Raw genomic sequence first — 17,190 nt, forward strand, 5'->3', positions numbered from 1 at the left:
CAATTCTAGCCAATAGCACTCAAGTCATATTTTAATTAATATTTTTTGAAACTTTGAATATTATATTTAATCATATTTTATGGCCAGGGAAGTTTGCTAGTATATTATATATATATATATATATGTTAGGCTGATTAATCGGAATCAGAAAAATCAGAACATTTGTGGGTATCAGAATCGGTATCTGAATCGGAAAAATTTGTGCAGATTTTTCAATGCCAAAACGATTCTTTTGTCTTTTTTTATTTAATTTTGGTTAAAGCAAAATCTTCCACTGCTGGTAGTGCTGATAAGATAATAAATATTTACTCATTTTTAAATTACAATCGATAGATCATCCCAGAAGTGTATTTTTGGTAGATAGGTAGGATCGAACCCGAAGCCCTGAGGCGAAGCTGGAAAATAAAATGTGAAAAAAACATGACACGTTAACCGCTCGGCCAGCAAGAAAGAGTTACTGAAAGACGTTTGAATTTATTTAAGTAGGAAGAGAACTGACAGGTGCCCGCACTTAATGATTTAATGAGGTCAAATAGAAGTCGCAGTTAATATTTTCTGTGAGACAGTTTTTAATGAGGTCAAAATCCGGTTTGTTTGTTTTTACCCAACTTTGGGGAAAACCAGTTCCCCCGTTTATTAGGGGAGTGTCCAGATGAAAGCAATTGTCTGATATGACGGTGAAAAGTCGACACTGACTGAATGTTTACATTGCTTTCCGGAGACCACCCGTCCGTGGGCCAGGGAACTGCCGATTCGAATCCAGTTTCGCTTTTTTATACTGAAAAGCGGAAGAAACACGCGTCGATCTAAAAATCTGGGAAAAATCACGCATGAAAGTTGGACAAATTAAATACATACGCGACCCCCCGTTTGTAACTCGTAGATATTATTATTTAGACAACATATAAAAAGTTTTAAGAAGGAGTGAGCCGACCGAGAAGCTCGGCGAAAAAAGGCTTTTGCAGACATACACAAAAAGCGAACATACACACATTTTCGCTTTTATATTTATAGATGAGCTGGTATTTCAAGTAGAGGTTTAAGACAATCATAGTCAAGCGATATCTGATTGTTTTTGATAGTGTGCCCAAATAAATTTATGGTGAAGACGGAAACGCTGCTTTTATTCTTATTGTTGTACTGTTTAGTTAGCTCATAAAATCTTTTAAGTTTGTAATCATGCCCTTTTTGAAGTTTTGCACAGATAGTAACTATATCTACATTGATGAAGATATCTGATAATTGTCAATGCATTCACTCAGTTAGTAACACTGAATAAACTGTACAATTTATCATCTACCTCAAAGGCTGTAAATTTATGATCCTCATTACTAATACAAATTTTATAGTAAGCTGATTTAAGATCAAGAGTAGTGAAAATATTATATCGGACTTTTTTTTTTTCAACCATTTTAGATATGCTCGGGATATGGTAAGTGTCTAGTTCCATAAAGTAGTTTGGGCTAATTTTTATGTTTGTATTCAATGTGTTCATCTTGAGAATGAGTAGGTCAACATTTTGTCCAGTTCTGAAACCTTTGGTAAAGATATGAGATATGATTGGGTAATAAATAAAATATTTGATATGTGTGAAATATCCAATTTAAATAAAAGGCTGATTAAAATTCTAATATGCTTGACTATTTTTAATACTTAGATTTATTTTTAAAAAAACTTATTTGTGACGGACCAAGCACTCGACATAAAATATATAAATAAAATAAAATTAAAATCAAGGTAAACTCACGGGTCTTTTAACAGCACAAGATTCAATAATGAGAAACAGTTTTGTTGTGGATCCACTGAAGAGGCCATGTTGATGAAGGGTCTCAATATCAGTCAAGGTGCTATGTAAATGTTCCTCCATTGAAACCTGCTTAGGAGGTGACCACTGGCAAGAGAGGAGAGAAGAGAGAAAAACATATTTATATATAATGAATGAATGACAGCAGTTTATATTACAAAGTTCATAATGTTGACCATCTTACAATTTTATTCCTTTAATTCAGTTGACATTTACAATTCTTGACAGTATCTGTTTCATAGCATAAAATCATTCACTTAATTATTTATATCAATCAGCAAATCTATATTGTCCTTAACTCGTCAGAAGAAATACGAACAATCAATTCATCAAAAGGAGATAAAGTGCATTTTGACATGATTAAAAATCCGAAAATTGTAAATGGCGTAATGTAAACATATAAGATGTTTACAGGTTCTCTTCCAATTTTTAATCATGTCAAAACAAACTTTATCTTCTTTTGATGAATTGATTGTTGCTATTTCTTCTGATGAGTTAAGGGCAAAATAGATTCACTGATTGATATAATAATTAAGTGATTGATTTTGTGCTATGAAACTAATACTGTGAAGAATTGTAAATGTCAACTGAATTAAAGGAATAAAATTGTAAGATGGTCAACATCATGCAGTTTGGAATATAAACTTGTCATTCATTCATTATATTGCTCTGTAATTATATTGAGCTTTTTAAATTAGGATTGGTATTAATTATAAGTAAATAAAGTTTATTTCCACAGAAATATATATATATATATATATATATATATATATATATATATATATATATATATATATATATATACACTTCAGAATAAAATTATCTAACAATCAACTGGTATGGTTTTGGATTTGATTTTAAATTTAACCATTTCACGTCATAAATTTAAAAATTTATTGAATGACTAAAATTTGATTAAAAAAAAAAATCAACCCATTTCATAACTGAGAATTGAATAAAATTAATAAGTAAAACATATCTCTACAAAACCACCATTCATGTATGTATGAAATATTGTTGCCACATCTAGGCTGATGCAAAAATCATTAGTCTCACTCTTGGATAGTGTCTTTAAAAAAAAGAAAAAAAATCTAATCCACATCGTTTATTGTTATATGATTAAAAGTCTAACAAAACTAAAGTAAATGAGAAAACCAGGGAGATTGATTAAAATATAATCTTAAAAGAAGACTAAAAGATTTTTTAATTTATGGTATAACATTACTATTTCATCTGTGCCCAATCATCACAATGTTGCACCTCTGATTTACAAGTACTTAATAGGTTCCACACTATCAGCTAGGCTTCAACCATTGTCCCACTAATGAAATGTTGCATCCCTCTGCCTGTTTTACGGCCCTGTCGGTGGGGAATTAGAATACACCGACTGCCCCCCTGCAGAGGGTAAAAGTCCCTCAATGGGGGTCCTGGATATGACCTTAAACTATATCCAGTGGTGAGGCCCCAGCTTGTGGGCATTGGGGAGTGTGGAGCCACCCTTTAATTACCATTGCTCCCAGGTCCACTCTGACCCAGAGTGGTAGTACCTGTTAGGGTTCCAACTATGGGTTAAATAGAAACCGACTTGAAAACAACAAATATATTCTATTAAAAATTTTTTCTTCAAAATCTTTAGATTCGACATTAAATAACCCAAAAAGGGTTGATATGCCGTAAAACAAAAACAACCAACCAACCTGCCTGTTTTACAAGTATTTTAATGGCAGGTGCTCAGACAAACTACAAGCCCTTGTACACCCCAGACAACTCCGATAAGCAGCAAAATCACACCGCTACACAGTAGAAAGCCTTCTACTCAAATAGTTTCTTCCCTAGGACTGCTAGACTTTGAAATTTCCTTCCGGATTCCTGCTTCCCTGACTGTACTAACATGCAGAAGTTTAAGTGCAATGTAAACAGACATCTTGCTGCTCAACTCCCTGCATAGTATCCCTACAAATTATGTCTCAGATAGTAGCCCTCTACATCAAAGTGGCACTGTGCCTTGTTTTGGAGTGAAAAGGCAATAAAGAAAATTTTTTTTTTAAACTTAAATGGAATATGCTCTGATGAACTTGTTGCACTTGTGCTTTAATAGACATAATGTTGGCAGCTGCTTTGGCTGCCCCATACCCAGCATTACAATCTTCAAAGGAAGAAAATTTTAAAAAAGATAAAGTCTTTGCTTTTTTATTTCAGTAACATCGTCGAACATATGGGCATGTAGTCTGTCATCCAGAAAAAGAGAGATTCTGCAACGTAGTCCTTTCTACCATTCCGCCTGGGTGTTGCAAGCGTATTGGCGGAGCTGAACAATCATCAAGGAGGACTTGGATAAGTTTTCAGGTTCACAAGGGGGCTTTCAATGGTGGAATCACGATTGGTTAGCCATTTTAGGTTAGAAAACTTCTGTTTTTATGTCTCCTCAATCACTGTTTAGTCATTTAGAATCAAAAATATTGTTAACATTATACTGTTTTCCTTGGTGAGGGATATTTTGAAATGTAGAATTCTTTTGGAATTTTTCTATATGAAATTAGGTATGTGTGTATATGCTTATATATTTTTATGAACAGGATTCACTCAAACTAATTAACTGACAATTATGAATTTTGGAATACAACTACTAGGTGTAAAAGAGTCATATGGTACGCTATATTTGATTTAGTTCTAGCCATAATGGGCATCATCATCACATAAAAATGGCTACAGACGTCCTGTACTTTTTTGGAGTGTTGCATAGTGTTATTAATTATTTGGTTTGATCTTTTGAAAAAAGGTTTGAGGTTTTCATTGCAGCAATTTTGAGAAGCGGATTGATTATATATTATAAAATAGATTATTCGGACAAGTATCTTGGTTTTTATAGTCACAACATTTTGGTCAGTATAACATCCGACATTCTTCAGGTATATCTATTTGATCTCGGAGACCTGTATGGAATTTCAAACTGAAATCGTTATTTAATCCATGTAGATTGTTCTCATTTTGACAGCCATGAGTAGGTAGAAGTGTTAATTTGTTATTCTTAATTATTAAATCCTGACTTAAGACAATGGGGGTTACAGATGAACAATAGGCTGTTTTTTTCTTGTCTGTGATTCTTGACTGCTCCTAGAGCAGAATGCACTTTGAGCAGGTTAAGCTGCTTTCTTTAAAGGAGGAAGAATCTAGAAAATATTAAATTCGCAAGCGATTTCCAATCACATGTGTCAAGGGTGTGAGTTCCTTTATAAAATATTTGTTTATTTTTGTAAAATTGCATTGTAATTTGGCTTTCAAGCGCACTTGATGTGTATTTTATTTTATTCAAATTAAATCAACACTTCTATAATGGAACTCACACATCTGAAGTTAATCTTGCGTCGGCAATGCACAGTTCCCGACATTTCAAAATATAACCACTGAGAGACAATGCGCGGATCTTTATTACTGACTTTTCTTTCTTCTACTTTACAACATAGCAAGAAAAAGAAAAAAGAAACAAACAAGATACTGAGGATGGAGTTTGACTCCGAAATATATTTAAATTACAAATTTCAAGCAAGTAAAATATTTGTTTATTTTCTAAAAATTGCGTTGTAATTTGGTTTTCAAGTGCACTTTATGCATATTTTATTTTTTATTTTTATATAATTCAGTCATCATCATCATATTCCGTTTTACATCCAATTTATATGCTGGCATGTGATAGACAGCTTTTAGAAATTGACTTGCAAACTAATCCATATTTGGCCAGATCTTTATTTCTTTTTCTCAAGTTCATCCTTATCACTTCCTCCCATACTTTCTTTGGCCCTTTCCCAACTAACTGTGCTACTTTCAATTGTTCTAAATCTATTGATCCAACAACTCTCATCCATTTTTTCAATGTGACCAAACCAACAAGGTCTTCAGTTCTGCGCACATCTCCATCACCCTATCTTGTTCACATGTCATCTTCCTTGTAGGTCAACAGTTCAACTGCATTAATATTTTGTTTATTTTATCTATTCCCTGCTTCCTTTGTTCCAGCTCATTTGACTTCTTGGTCTAGTGGTCTCCATCAATTCGCTGTTTTGATACATCATTCTAGGAAATCTCCTTATTCCTATTGCAAACCCACTGATTGTTTTTTTTCCTACCTATAGCCTCTAGCTTTTCAAGACTAAGGCTAATAGACATCTCCTGCCTTTGTGATAAACTTTTATTCTTGTTAACTTCTTACATTAAATGGCTTTATGTCTTGTATGAAGCAATTTCCATAAAGAAAAAAAGATTCTCATCCATTCTTTCAATGTGACAAAGGCAATAGTCTCCTGTTCTGTACATATCTTTCTATACTGTTCATATTCCATTTTCTTCTAATGCCATCAGGTCAAATATAAGTATTTTGTCCATTTTTATGTCCCACTTCATTTTATCAAAAATTCCAAAATGGTTCCCACTAGACTTTAATTTGTCATCTTCAAGATCCCCCAAAATGATAAAGAACAACAATAAAAAAAAAAAAAAAGATGTGGATCAAATTATAAAATCATCATTTCTCAAAGCACAAATTCAAAGAAATATCAATTTCTTTAGCGTTCGATTGTTTTCCAATTCCAAAATGGAGTTTCAACCTGCACAAACATTTGCTAATAAAACTTTAACTTACTTCTGGATTTTTAAGCAGTAAACTAAGAATATCCATGATCATATCCCAACCAGCGTAGGTCAATACTTGTCCGTATTTCTTCACTAATTGACCGACACTCAGAGAGATTTCAAATGCTACAAGTTGGCTTCCTCTTTCCAATACCTACAAAAGATAACATTATATTCAAAGAACAAAAAATAGACCATGCAGATATTACAATCTTTTCTAAGGATTCAAGAAAGTTTTTTTTTCTTCTTTTAAGTTATTCAATCTATTTGTAAGTTTAAATCTATGAATAAAACTATTGCTTTGAGAAAACTTTAAATAAAACTTTGAAAAATTTTGCTATTACCTTTTTTATGGGGGGGGATCTACTGGCTAAATAGTTCTTTCTCTTCATGGCAGAATTAATAATGAAGACTTAGAAGCATTAAGAAAAATCTGTATGATGCATGTATTTGTGATAGAAAAGTAGTTTTATTTTAAAACTAGCAGGACCCGTGTACCAACGTTGCCTAGTGAAAGCAGATCACAAAGCCAGAACATATTTGATAAGGATCCCCATCCTCCCAAAACACAAATTAAACTATGATTGTTGGGGGGGGGGGGGGGTGACAGTGGTGCTGTTTTGGGGTTATTACTTGTGTGTACTGCCTTTGCAACTGGAACTCGCTGGAAACCATGATAAGTGTCAAATCTCTATTCGAAGGGAGTGATAATCACTGGCAGTTGGTGCTGTATAAACGTGTGTCGACTCATAGAATGTTATTGTTTTTTGTTTTGTTTTTTTAAATTAGAAGACTTTTTCAATGGTTTGGATCTGTTGTAGTATTATCAAAATATTACTTATAAAATACAATTATTTATTGTTTTTGTTTTGGAAAAATATAATACTATGTTTTTCAATGATTAACATCTGTTTTGTTAATATAAAAATATAATACGTAATTAAATATTTATTGATTTCTTTATATTTTAAGAAAAATCGAATACAATGTTTTTTTTTCTTTTTACTTTTTCTTACTATGAAAAAAAAATTTTTAGAAGGACTCAGAAATGGGGGATCATTTTATATTAAATTTTAATTTGATAAAGATTCCCCCATTATAAAATTTTAAAATACTTTATATGAGCCAAATGTGTTATCCAATAATTTATTTATTTGATGTATTTTATGTGTGTGTGTGTGTGTGAACATGTTTTTAGTTAACAAAATAATTTTAAGCAATAATACTTATGGTGTAAAAACAAACTAACTCTCAACTGGCTGACTGACTAAAAAATTCCGATATGGATTTCTATTAATATCAGGGTGTGTGTGTGTGGGGGGGGGATCTGCAACTCCTGTTAATCACTTGCATCCAAAATACACTCACTGACCTGTCTCATAACACAGGTGCACGCTCTGTCATCGATAACCTTTGCTGACCCCTTTTCACTCCCTGACACAAACAAGTTGCGTTCACTCAATACAGCGTTAATCACGCTATGCATGTCATAGATTTCATAACATACTTTTGATCAGTGTTGCCCTAGATGAATGATATCTAAAATTTTGAAATACATAATCGTAAATTAATTATTCTTTGACCCTAAACTGGTATAGATTTGATTGGGTCCGATGTAATAACTAAATGAAAGTAACTAATTTTTTTCAAGAAGTTATTTTCCCTTATGCCGATTCATTCCTCAAGTAATCTATAAAAATATATGTCCAAAATGGGCTGGGCTGGGCTAATAAGCAAGCGAGGAGGGTGGGAAAGAACCAGAGCAAGGAGAAAACAGAGAAAGATAAAGAATACAAATTTTAATAGAAATATATTACACTTTTGCTCCAGGCAAAGCTGGGTAGCACTGCTAGTGATTATATATATCACTATTCCATTGGTTAGCATATTTTTTGCCACTGACCTGAACCTAAAAGGCCTCACTTTCTCATATGCTTTGTTCAACATTTTAAATCAGGGAAAGAAACGTTCAGGCTTCTAAGTCATAACTAAACACAATATTGGTAATTTATATATGGCTATAGGTTTGACAGTAAGTGAGTATGTCTTTGAACTAAGTCAAAGATGACAAATAGAAACAGACAAGCACATAGAAAAATGAAGAGCAGACTTACTTGTAAAAAGGATGGCAACACTGCAGATGGTGGTTGACTTAATGTTGTCACTTTCCTGGCACCCCACAAAGCCATACCAAGGTAGTAGACAGCTGCACGAAGCACTTGTTCATCAATTGGATGATCTCTGGCAAAAAGAAAACTAAAATTATTTCTCTGCTCTGAAGTTCAAACAATGAATAGAATACAGTAAGACAAAATGGTAAAAAAAAAAAAAAAAAAAAGATATATTTTACTCAATTTCACATTTTTTAAATAGATTTTTATAGCAATCCATCAAGTTATTTGTTCACACTTTGTAGTTCTGTCTATACACAAGGGTCATTCCAAAAGCCTATTTTTATTTTTGTTTTTAACTCAAAAAGTTGAAGAGCTATGATAAGTGTGGTTTCTTAGAGCTTCACACCATCAATATTTTCAACAGAAAGATGAAACTTTCAGGTTATGAATGCGTAAGTTCAGTCATCATAACAATGCAATTTGCAATCGCCTCCGATCCATTCAAGTGGAATAAAAAATAGGAGGCATTCCTTTTGGAATACATTACATTATTACTAAAACAACGATTTATTTAGTCAGTGAGGCTAGATATAAATATAAATTTACATTCATATTTTAGTAAATTTTAATTAAAAATGATTGTCATAGTGTTATTTGATATATTCAAATGTTGAGATTTGATTTTGTATAAGCATAAAAATAGAATTCCCGATAATGAAAGAAAGAAATAAAAACTCTGGGTGATTATCAAGGAAAAAAAAAAAAAAAAAAAAAAAAAAATTGGGGTGATATAAAAAAAAAGCAAATAAAATCTATTAAGAAATAACTGTTTCCATAAACAATAAAAGTTACTTTTGTACTTGCCTGCCTTTTTTGTGTTTGTTTTCAAGTGTTTTAAGGCATTTTTGTTGCTTTTTATTAATCCATTCCCGTACGATTGTTACAGTTCCATTTTTAAGATGGTGTAAATATATACAACATTTGAATATATCAAATAACACTATGAAAATCATTTTTAATTAAAATTTACTAAATATGAATGTAAATTTAAATTTATATCTAGCCTCACTGACTAAATAAATCGCTGTTTTAATAACGAGTTTTTCATGTTTTCAGATGAAAATAAAAATATAATGGTTGTTATCAGCAGTAGCATCATTGTCAACAACAAAAGCAAACTCAGTTTTAAAAATAAAGTATATACTTAATTATTAAAAGAAAGATTTTGTATTGTGTTCAGTGTGGAGTTTATTTTTAAAAATAAATTATTTTATGGTAATCTAAGTTGTCTTTTTTGTTTTATTTCCTTCAGTCAGAGTTCTCAGAAATCAAGGCGCCCCCTACCTGAGGCTAACACTTGATCTCTTTATGAGATACAAATATTCGAATATTCTATTATAGTTCTTTATCTCTCAAACACCGAGTTAGTAAAGAAATTAAGTACATAATTTTCCTCTCCCCAATTAACCATTTCCATATGTTGTAGTATATCTTCCTTTTTAGTCTCTTTAATTTATCTAGTCTCATGGAGAATCCAGCTTTATGCTATTGCTTGAGGTAACAACTCTTGGAGAAAGTGCTAATCTATAATCTAAATCTCACCTGTCTGTTTAAATGTATGTATGTATGTATGTATGCCTGCCTAAAACTTTCAACAAAGGCACCAAATTTTCACGAGATCGGTTTCATTTTGAAGCCCGCCCTTTTGTACGACAAATATAAAAAAATTGGCTATAAACAATTTCTTCACCCTCAACTGGGCACTTTTCTACAGGAAGGGGTCGCTTTTTTTGCTAATATTTTCGAAAGCCATCCCCACTTTTCGATTTTAAATTTAAATCTTCGCCACTTCCAGTTTGGCGATGGGCGTAACAGCAAAGACGTCATGTTTTTTTTTGTTTCAAATTCTCTTCCTCCTTCGCGGTACAGGTTAGAGCCTGTCTGCCTGCCTACTGCCACTGTTTTCTTTTTTGCTCAACATACACCTCCAAACACCTGGGCAATGCCGGGCACCCAGGCTAGTTCCTCATGAAAGCTAATGTGGGTTAGCCATAATGAGGAGATCTTATTAGGGCTGAGAATATTGTTCTTTTGAATATTTGGTCAGGGTGTACTTCTAGGAAAAGTATCCTCATGCCAGATTGTTCTGACACTGTACAGAGATACCTTAGACACTTGAGGATAGTGTCTAATAGGCATTCAAGTTTTGTGTAAAGATATGCATGCATAAACGTGATTGGAAGTCATCATTTGAATTTCAAAATAATTTGGAGTATTAAAAGGTTTTCATTAAATTGTCATAATATTACAACTACTACTACTAAAAAACATATAAGAAAACTGGAAATCAAAGTGAATTGTGCTGAATATTAATTTAATTAAGACTGTTTATAAAATTATTATGTAAATAAAGCATCTAGATCAGCGTAACTTAGTGTTTCATTGGGTATATATAATTGTATTTGAAAATGTTTTAATGTAAAATTGAATTAAATAAACCTACAGTATTTTGATATGAATATAGTTTGAATAAATGGAAAAGATTTCACATTTATTCATATATATCTACAAAAGTGCTCAATACCAAAGTAGAGCAAGATATACTTTTTATTTTTACATAAACATTTAGATATTGCCACATATTCATAAGTATGTTTCAGCCAACTAGTTATAAATAATGAGGGACTGTCAGGTGATTTTGCTTTTACAAAAGTCAGGTCCTTAATGAAAATTGGAGAAAAGTTCAAAGAAGTCCTTGTCTGGAGAGCAGTCAGAGGATATTAAAAATAAAATGAATTAAAAGTTAAAATAATAGTGTTTAAATTAGTAAAAAAGAAAAAATATAAGACAATACAATGAGCCAACAAACAAAGGAAAAAACAAAAAAAATAAAATAAAAACACAGGAAAACAGTGTGTGTGTGTATGTATATATATATATATATATATATATATATATAAAAATGCAAGTTCATTTTTGTGTATTTGGTTGTATAAGGTGATAGGAATTGCCAAAAATTTTTATCCCCTCAATGGAAAAAAGAAGAAAAAAAACTATATCTGGTTTAATTGTATATACATGCAATTTTAATATCTATATATTATTTAAAACTTACTTTTCTTCTAACATACAACACATTAGGTGAACCACATGATGTCCAAGATGCGTACTTAGCAACTTTCTCATCACCTAAAATAAAGAATTTCAAATACATTTTTTATTATCAATCAAAATATTAAAAACAAATATGGCTACCCAGTGTTAGGTTAAGTGAATAGCGTCTACTAAAGACATTTGTTTGGTAGATTTAATGAGTTAAGATAAAACAAATTTTTTCTTTCCAGTATTTCTCTTGCTTGTTGGTCAAGTTGATCAATGCACAACATTTTTAAACATTTCCCTCATCCTTGATTACTTTTAAGAAGGCACTATAGATCATTATCATAATCTAAAGTAATGGCAGGGAATTTTTTTTCACTATATGGCATTACTACATATAAGCAGGTATGCATAATACCCTAGGAAGATGAACGCCCCTACCTTGCAGAGTTCCATGTTACCCTTTTATTAGCCTCTCTCTGATATTCTTGCATGTTACAATACAGAGGGGGGAAGTAGACAGAGTTCCTCAGCCAAGGTAAAGGAAATAGGTCTAGGAAGGGGGGATGTGCTCTGTTGAAAAACTAAAACAGTTAAAGGGAGCCTGTTAGCCCTGTATGGTAATCTTCTAGCGATGGTGTCACAAATAAAAACAGCCATTTCCAATTGGTCATGAGTTTGTGCGGAAGTATTACTACTCAGAAAACTTGCATCGGTGCACAATCTGGTCTAATCGAAGATAAAAAAATCTCTTTTTTTTTTTTTAATTATTTAGTTCTCTCCCTCTGCAAGAACTTAGACACCAGGGTTGGAAAGTGGGATTGAGAAGTCAGTGTCTCGAGGAGGAAAACTTGGACCTGAAAAAATTGCCTAGCCAGCCCCCCCTCGACATTTCCCGGTGAGGGCGCCTCAGGCGATTAGCAGTAAACTAACCCCTTCCCAAGGCAAGGCCTGGGAAGATGAACCTCCTAGAACTGCACAGAAAATTACCGCAAAATCAACAGGGATCATATCATATTACAGGAATGGTTTAATCTCTGTTGATTTTGGAGGCTGAGGATAAAAATCCATAGCCACTGCACAAATAAATGTCATTATAATAAGTAATCAAAATACAATAATCCCCAAACCACATTATTATAATAATGATTTACAGTAGGAATTTTTGTGATGTGCTGGTGCCTATCTTTCTGTCTGTCCATGTGCCAATGTAGTCCTACTAGTGTTTAACAAAATAGACAAAGGAGAGTTTTGAATTGTATTGAGCAAATGTATTTACCTCTCGGCTAGCATTTCCATTATTTTTGATGTTCAAAGTGCGACACAGGACGGTAATAATATAAGTCAGACATTCAGATGGAACACATTGAAGATGAATAACCAGGCCTAAAAGTTCCACACATTGCTGAAAGACAAAAAATGAATTTATTAAAAAGAAATTTAAAAATAAAGTAAAAAACAATTTTTTTCATACAGTTAAATTTAGTTAAAAATTGAATGGAAAAAAATATATATGTACCTGAATATCATTCAGATCTTTAACTGTTGCAGTCAGAGTACAGGTGCATCTTGGAAAATAATAGGAAAAAGGTTCAATTAAATTAAGTTAAAAAATATTTTACAGGAAATAAATGGATGAAACAGAAAAATAGTTAAAAGGAGAATAGTTATAAGATAATTAAAAAAAATCATTGTATAATTATTATTATAAATCAAATAGGTCTCATAAATCAACCAATTTAGTGTGAAAATAGGTAAAGATAACAAAATTATTTTTAATTTCAGCTTGTGATAATTGCTTTTTGTTTTTAGTTATTTTGGTAAAATTTGGATTTAAACAACATTTAATATTTCCTATTTATAAATATACAATTCTTCCCTTGTGTCATTAATAGTTTCTTTTTTTCTTTAGGTTACTTAGTGTAAGATTACTATTTTCAGTGACAGGTAACTAATTTTTTTTTAAATTGGTATTCTTTAACTTATTAACAAGATTATGCATGTCTACGCATTTAAACATAGTCTCATTTTAAAGAAAAATATCCACTTGTTAAACTCTACAGTTTAACAGAGTTCTTTTAGTGGACTTTCACACACAAAAAAAATTCTGTCTACTCTTATATGATCTAATTTGGAGTCTTGTTTTTTTTTTTTTTTTAAGACAAAATCAAGCTTGATCTCTACTATGCTATAAATTATATTAAGAATATTCAATATATATATATATATTGTTATTCTATTGAAATGAATCTTAAATGAATAGTTCAAGTTGCACTTTCATATCAGTTTTGTAAATTCCTTTTTGAGAGGAAATAGAATTTTGCCCAATGTTTAGGTTGGCCTGATTTAATAATTTCCATTATGATTAATTTTCATTTACTGCAAGATCACATTACATTTGTAAGGATTTTTCACTTATTCTAAACTTGCATTGTGAAATCTGTCTTCTGAACAACAAATTTTCTAATTTCTAACAAACTTCAAATGATAAAAAGTAAAAATTGTCAATTATTTTTGTAACCATGACAACAGGCTATCATATTCTGGCAACAAACTATTGCTGTCTGGTGTGAGTAACAGAGTAGGCATAGCCTGTTTCTAGTATGGGGGGGGGAACACACATTTTTTTTTTTATGGACTTGAGAATTGGTTCTGGATTCAAGTTTTTAACAGAATTTTATATTTAATAGCATCTATTTATTCGAATGGAAAAGATTATATATTTTATGTTTGAAAAAAAAAAAAAAATAAATTGCAAATAAATAAACATTAAGTGAGCAACTGTGTTAATAATTAATATTAGCTTAGTGTTTGAAAATGTCATTCTGCTATTCTAAAAATAAAAAAAATAAAAAAAATTTTTTCGTCAAGGTATTTCTAAGTCTCTTAAGTTTTTTTAATGCAATAGAAAAAAAAAAAAAAAAAAATTACAGGACCCGGTGTGATTTAGAATTATTTTTTGTTAATTGTTTAATGGAAATCTTATAATACAGAAAACATTAATCAGAAAAAAAAATCAAAAGTAAATAAACATTTAAAAGCAAGAATAAGTCGATACTTTGTTCACAAAAATATGACTAAAAAACGAATTAATCCACAAGCCAATCATTTACAAAACATAGATTTTGACATAAAATGACTCAACGACAGTTGATGTGCTGTAAAACTCAACAACCACTCTCCAAATGACTAATCAAAAGATTAGTTAGATTGTGTTCAAAATTTAAACTGAAATGTTTTACATTTATTAGTCAATAGAACGCAGATTTTTAAAATAAAATGAAAAAAATAAATAACAAATTTTCAATTATAAGTCAATACAAATAGATTTTTTTTTTTAAATAAATATTTATTTGTTAAAAAAAAAAAAAAAAAAAAAAAAAAAAAAAAAAAAAATCAAAATTTTTCAACATTATACGGCTTTATCAGGATATATATTTTTTTACTTTTTTTCTCATCGCATGGTGTTAAAACAAAGAAAATAGAGTTTGTATGTTTTTCTTCAATAGTGATGTCTTCGAATTTTTGGGTGATATGCAACTCACACATTAAGTGAATTAGTTGGATTGTGTTCCCGTGATATAACCATTATTTAAAATTTTAATTGAAATAAATAAGTTTTACATTTATAAGCCAATACAATGCAGAATTTTTTTTTCAAATATAAAATAAAGAAATATGTCAAGATTTATGCAGGCTATTTTGGCAGCCATTTAATTTCTTTAGTATATATACATATAAAGGAAATAAAAAACAAACAAAAAACAAAGTCAAGTATTTTATTACATTTTACAAACCATTAAAGAAATTGCTGCATAATTGTAATTGTTTGAAAGACCATCATATTATTGAATGATAAATCTTAGAGGAAAGAAAAAAAACAAAAAAATGAATACCAATTATTGGGTGGAGTTTTGGAATAAGTGCCACACCTATAACATTTTCATTTTAACCTACTAATTATCTGTAAGTACTTTTAATTAAGCATTGTAAGTTATTTTAAACTTTATAATTTCATGTGTGTGTAGGTTTCTCACTTATACGAAACACACATTTCTTTTTATTTATTATTAATAGTTTATTTATTGAAATCAAATGTGCAATAGTTTAAAATAAAACAAAATTTTAAAATCCTATTTAAAACATGAATTTTGGTTTCTTCGTAAATAATGAATTTGTTGTCGAAAGATAAACAACCCTCTCTGTCAAAATGTACCAGTTTGAAAGAGCTATATCATGTTACAGTTTTGAATTTTTTAGATGAGTTACGAATGTTTATATTATTTGGATTTGAAGGACAATTATTCTCATCTTTAGTGTTATCTGCACAAAGTTTTGATCGATGTAACCTTCGATCTTTCATAGTGCCAAATAAAAAACAAAAACAAAAAAGAAAAGAACCTGGTGACTTTTACACCTGAATGACAAAGATTACATTAACCGAAACGGTGTGCAGATAACACTCAAAATGAGAATAATTCTCCAATTAATTCAAATAATACAGTCTATATCATGTTTGTTCAAATTTAAAAATAGTTGATCATTGAATTTTAAGTGTATTTATTATTGTTTGACTGTCTGAATACAAAAGAAAGGTTGATAACACAGAATTTGCTAAACAGCATTTAACAAAATTACAAACATGGACATAAAGGAAGTTCATCAAATTACAAAAAATAAAAAATAAAAATAACAGCCCATTAAAAGTCTGATGTTGCAAGTTTTAAACAAACAAGCAATAAAAAAAAAACCTATAGTGCCCATTTATTTGTCTTTCCATGAGGGCAAAGTTTGACACAAGGCTGGCTTTTAATGTGAGGAAATCCAGCTCCCCATAAAGGGGCACTCTGGATTGAGACAAAAATTAAAATTGCCTCAGTCTAGGACTTCTTCACTACACTCCATCCTCAGTCAGTATCAGAACAAACACTACTCTTTGCTCCTAGCCAACAGGAAAAACATGGTCAAAACATAAAACTAAAAAAAACAAAGCAAAAAAATTTTTTTTAATGTTTTTCAAAACACTTAGAAAATTTCTTATGAGAAATAAACTTTTTTCTCAGAATTTTATTATCAATTTGACAGGAAAATTTAGGTACAGGTCAGAATAAGTCACATTTGCAGCATATTTTTGAAGATACAAAAAAAAAAAAATCTTTAAAAGCATATTTACAACTACAAGCCTTTGTACCCCCATCGATGTAAGTATCCCCGACAAACCCGACAAGCAACAAAATTCCACACCTAAACAGTAGAGATCACGATATTCTAGAAAGCCTTCTACTCTAATAGTTTCTTCCCTGGAACTTTGGAATTCCCTTCTGGGTTCCTGCTTTCCTGACTGTAGTGACATGCAGAAGTTCAAGTGTAATGTCAACAAACATCTTGCTGCTCAACTCCCTACATAGTATTCCTGCAAATTATGTCCCAGGCCCCTGACATCAAAATGGCACTATGCTTTGTTTGGGGTGAAAATGCAATAATAAAAAACACACACACTGGGTAGCTATAAGTGTTCTAAATTAATAAATATAACAGTTTTCTTCA

General features: G+C 30.9%; 1 protein-coding gene across 3 annotated transcripts in view; it reads right to left on the reverse strand.

Annotated features, from left to right (window-relative positions):
- LOC145295975 (tuberin-like) overlaps nt 1–17,190 on the reverse strand; it is a 182,850-nt gene that overhangs the window by 93,310 nt on the left and 72,350 nt on the right. For all 3 annotated transcript variants that reach the window (XM_080141909.1, XM_080141908.1, XM_080141907.1), the window contains exons 7-12: nt 13,163–13,211; nt 12,923–13,048; nt 11,660–11,733; nt 8,545–8,671; nt 6,441–6,584; nt 1,748–1,891 (exon numbers count right to left, since the gene is read on the reverse strand). In XM_080141909.1, coding sequence (XP_079998035.1) covers nt 1,748–1,891; nt 6,441–6,584; nt 8,545–8,671; nt 11,660–11,733; nt 12,923–13,048; nt 13,163–13,211 — 664 coding nt within the window. The remainder of the gene's footprint in view (nt 1–1,747; nt 1,892–6,440; nt 6,585–8,544; nt 8,672–11,659; nt 11,734–12,922; nt 13,049–13,162; nt 13,212–17,190) is intronic.

The sequence above is a fragment of the Euprymna scolopes genome, chromosome 16 (assembly GCF_053919585.1).
Source record: "Euprymna scolopes isolate OS-2025 chromosome 16, ASM5391958v1, whole genome shotgun sequence".
In the NCBI taxonomy this organism is placed as follows: domain Eukaryota; kingdom Metazoa; phylum Mollusca; class Cephalopoda; order Sepiida; family Sepiolidae; genus Euprymna; species Euprymna scolopes.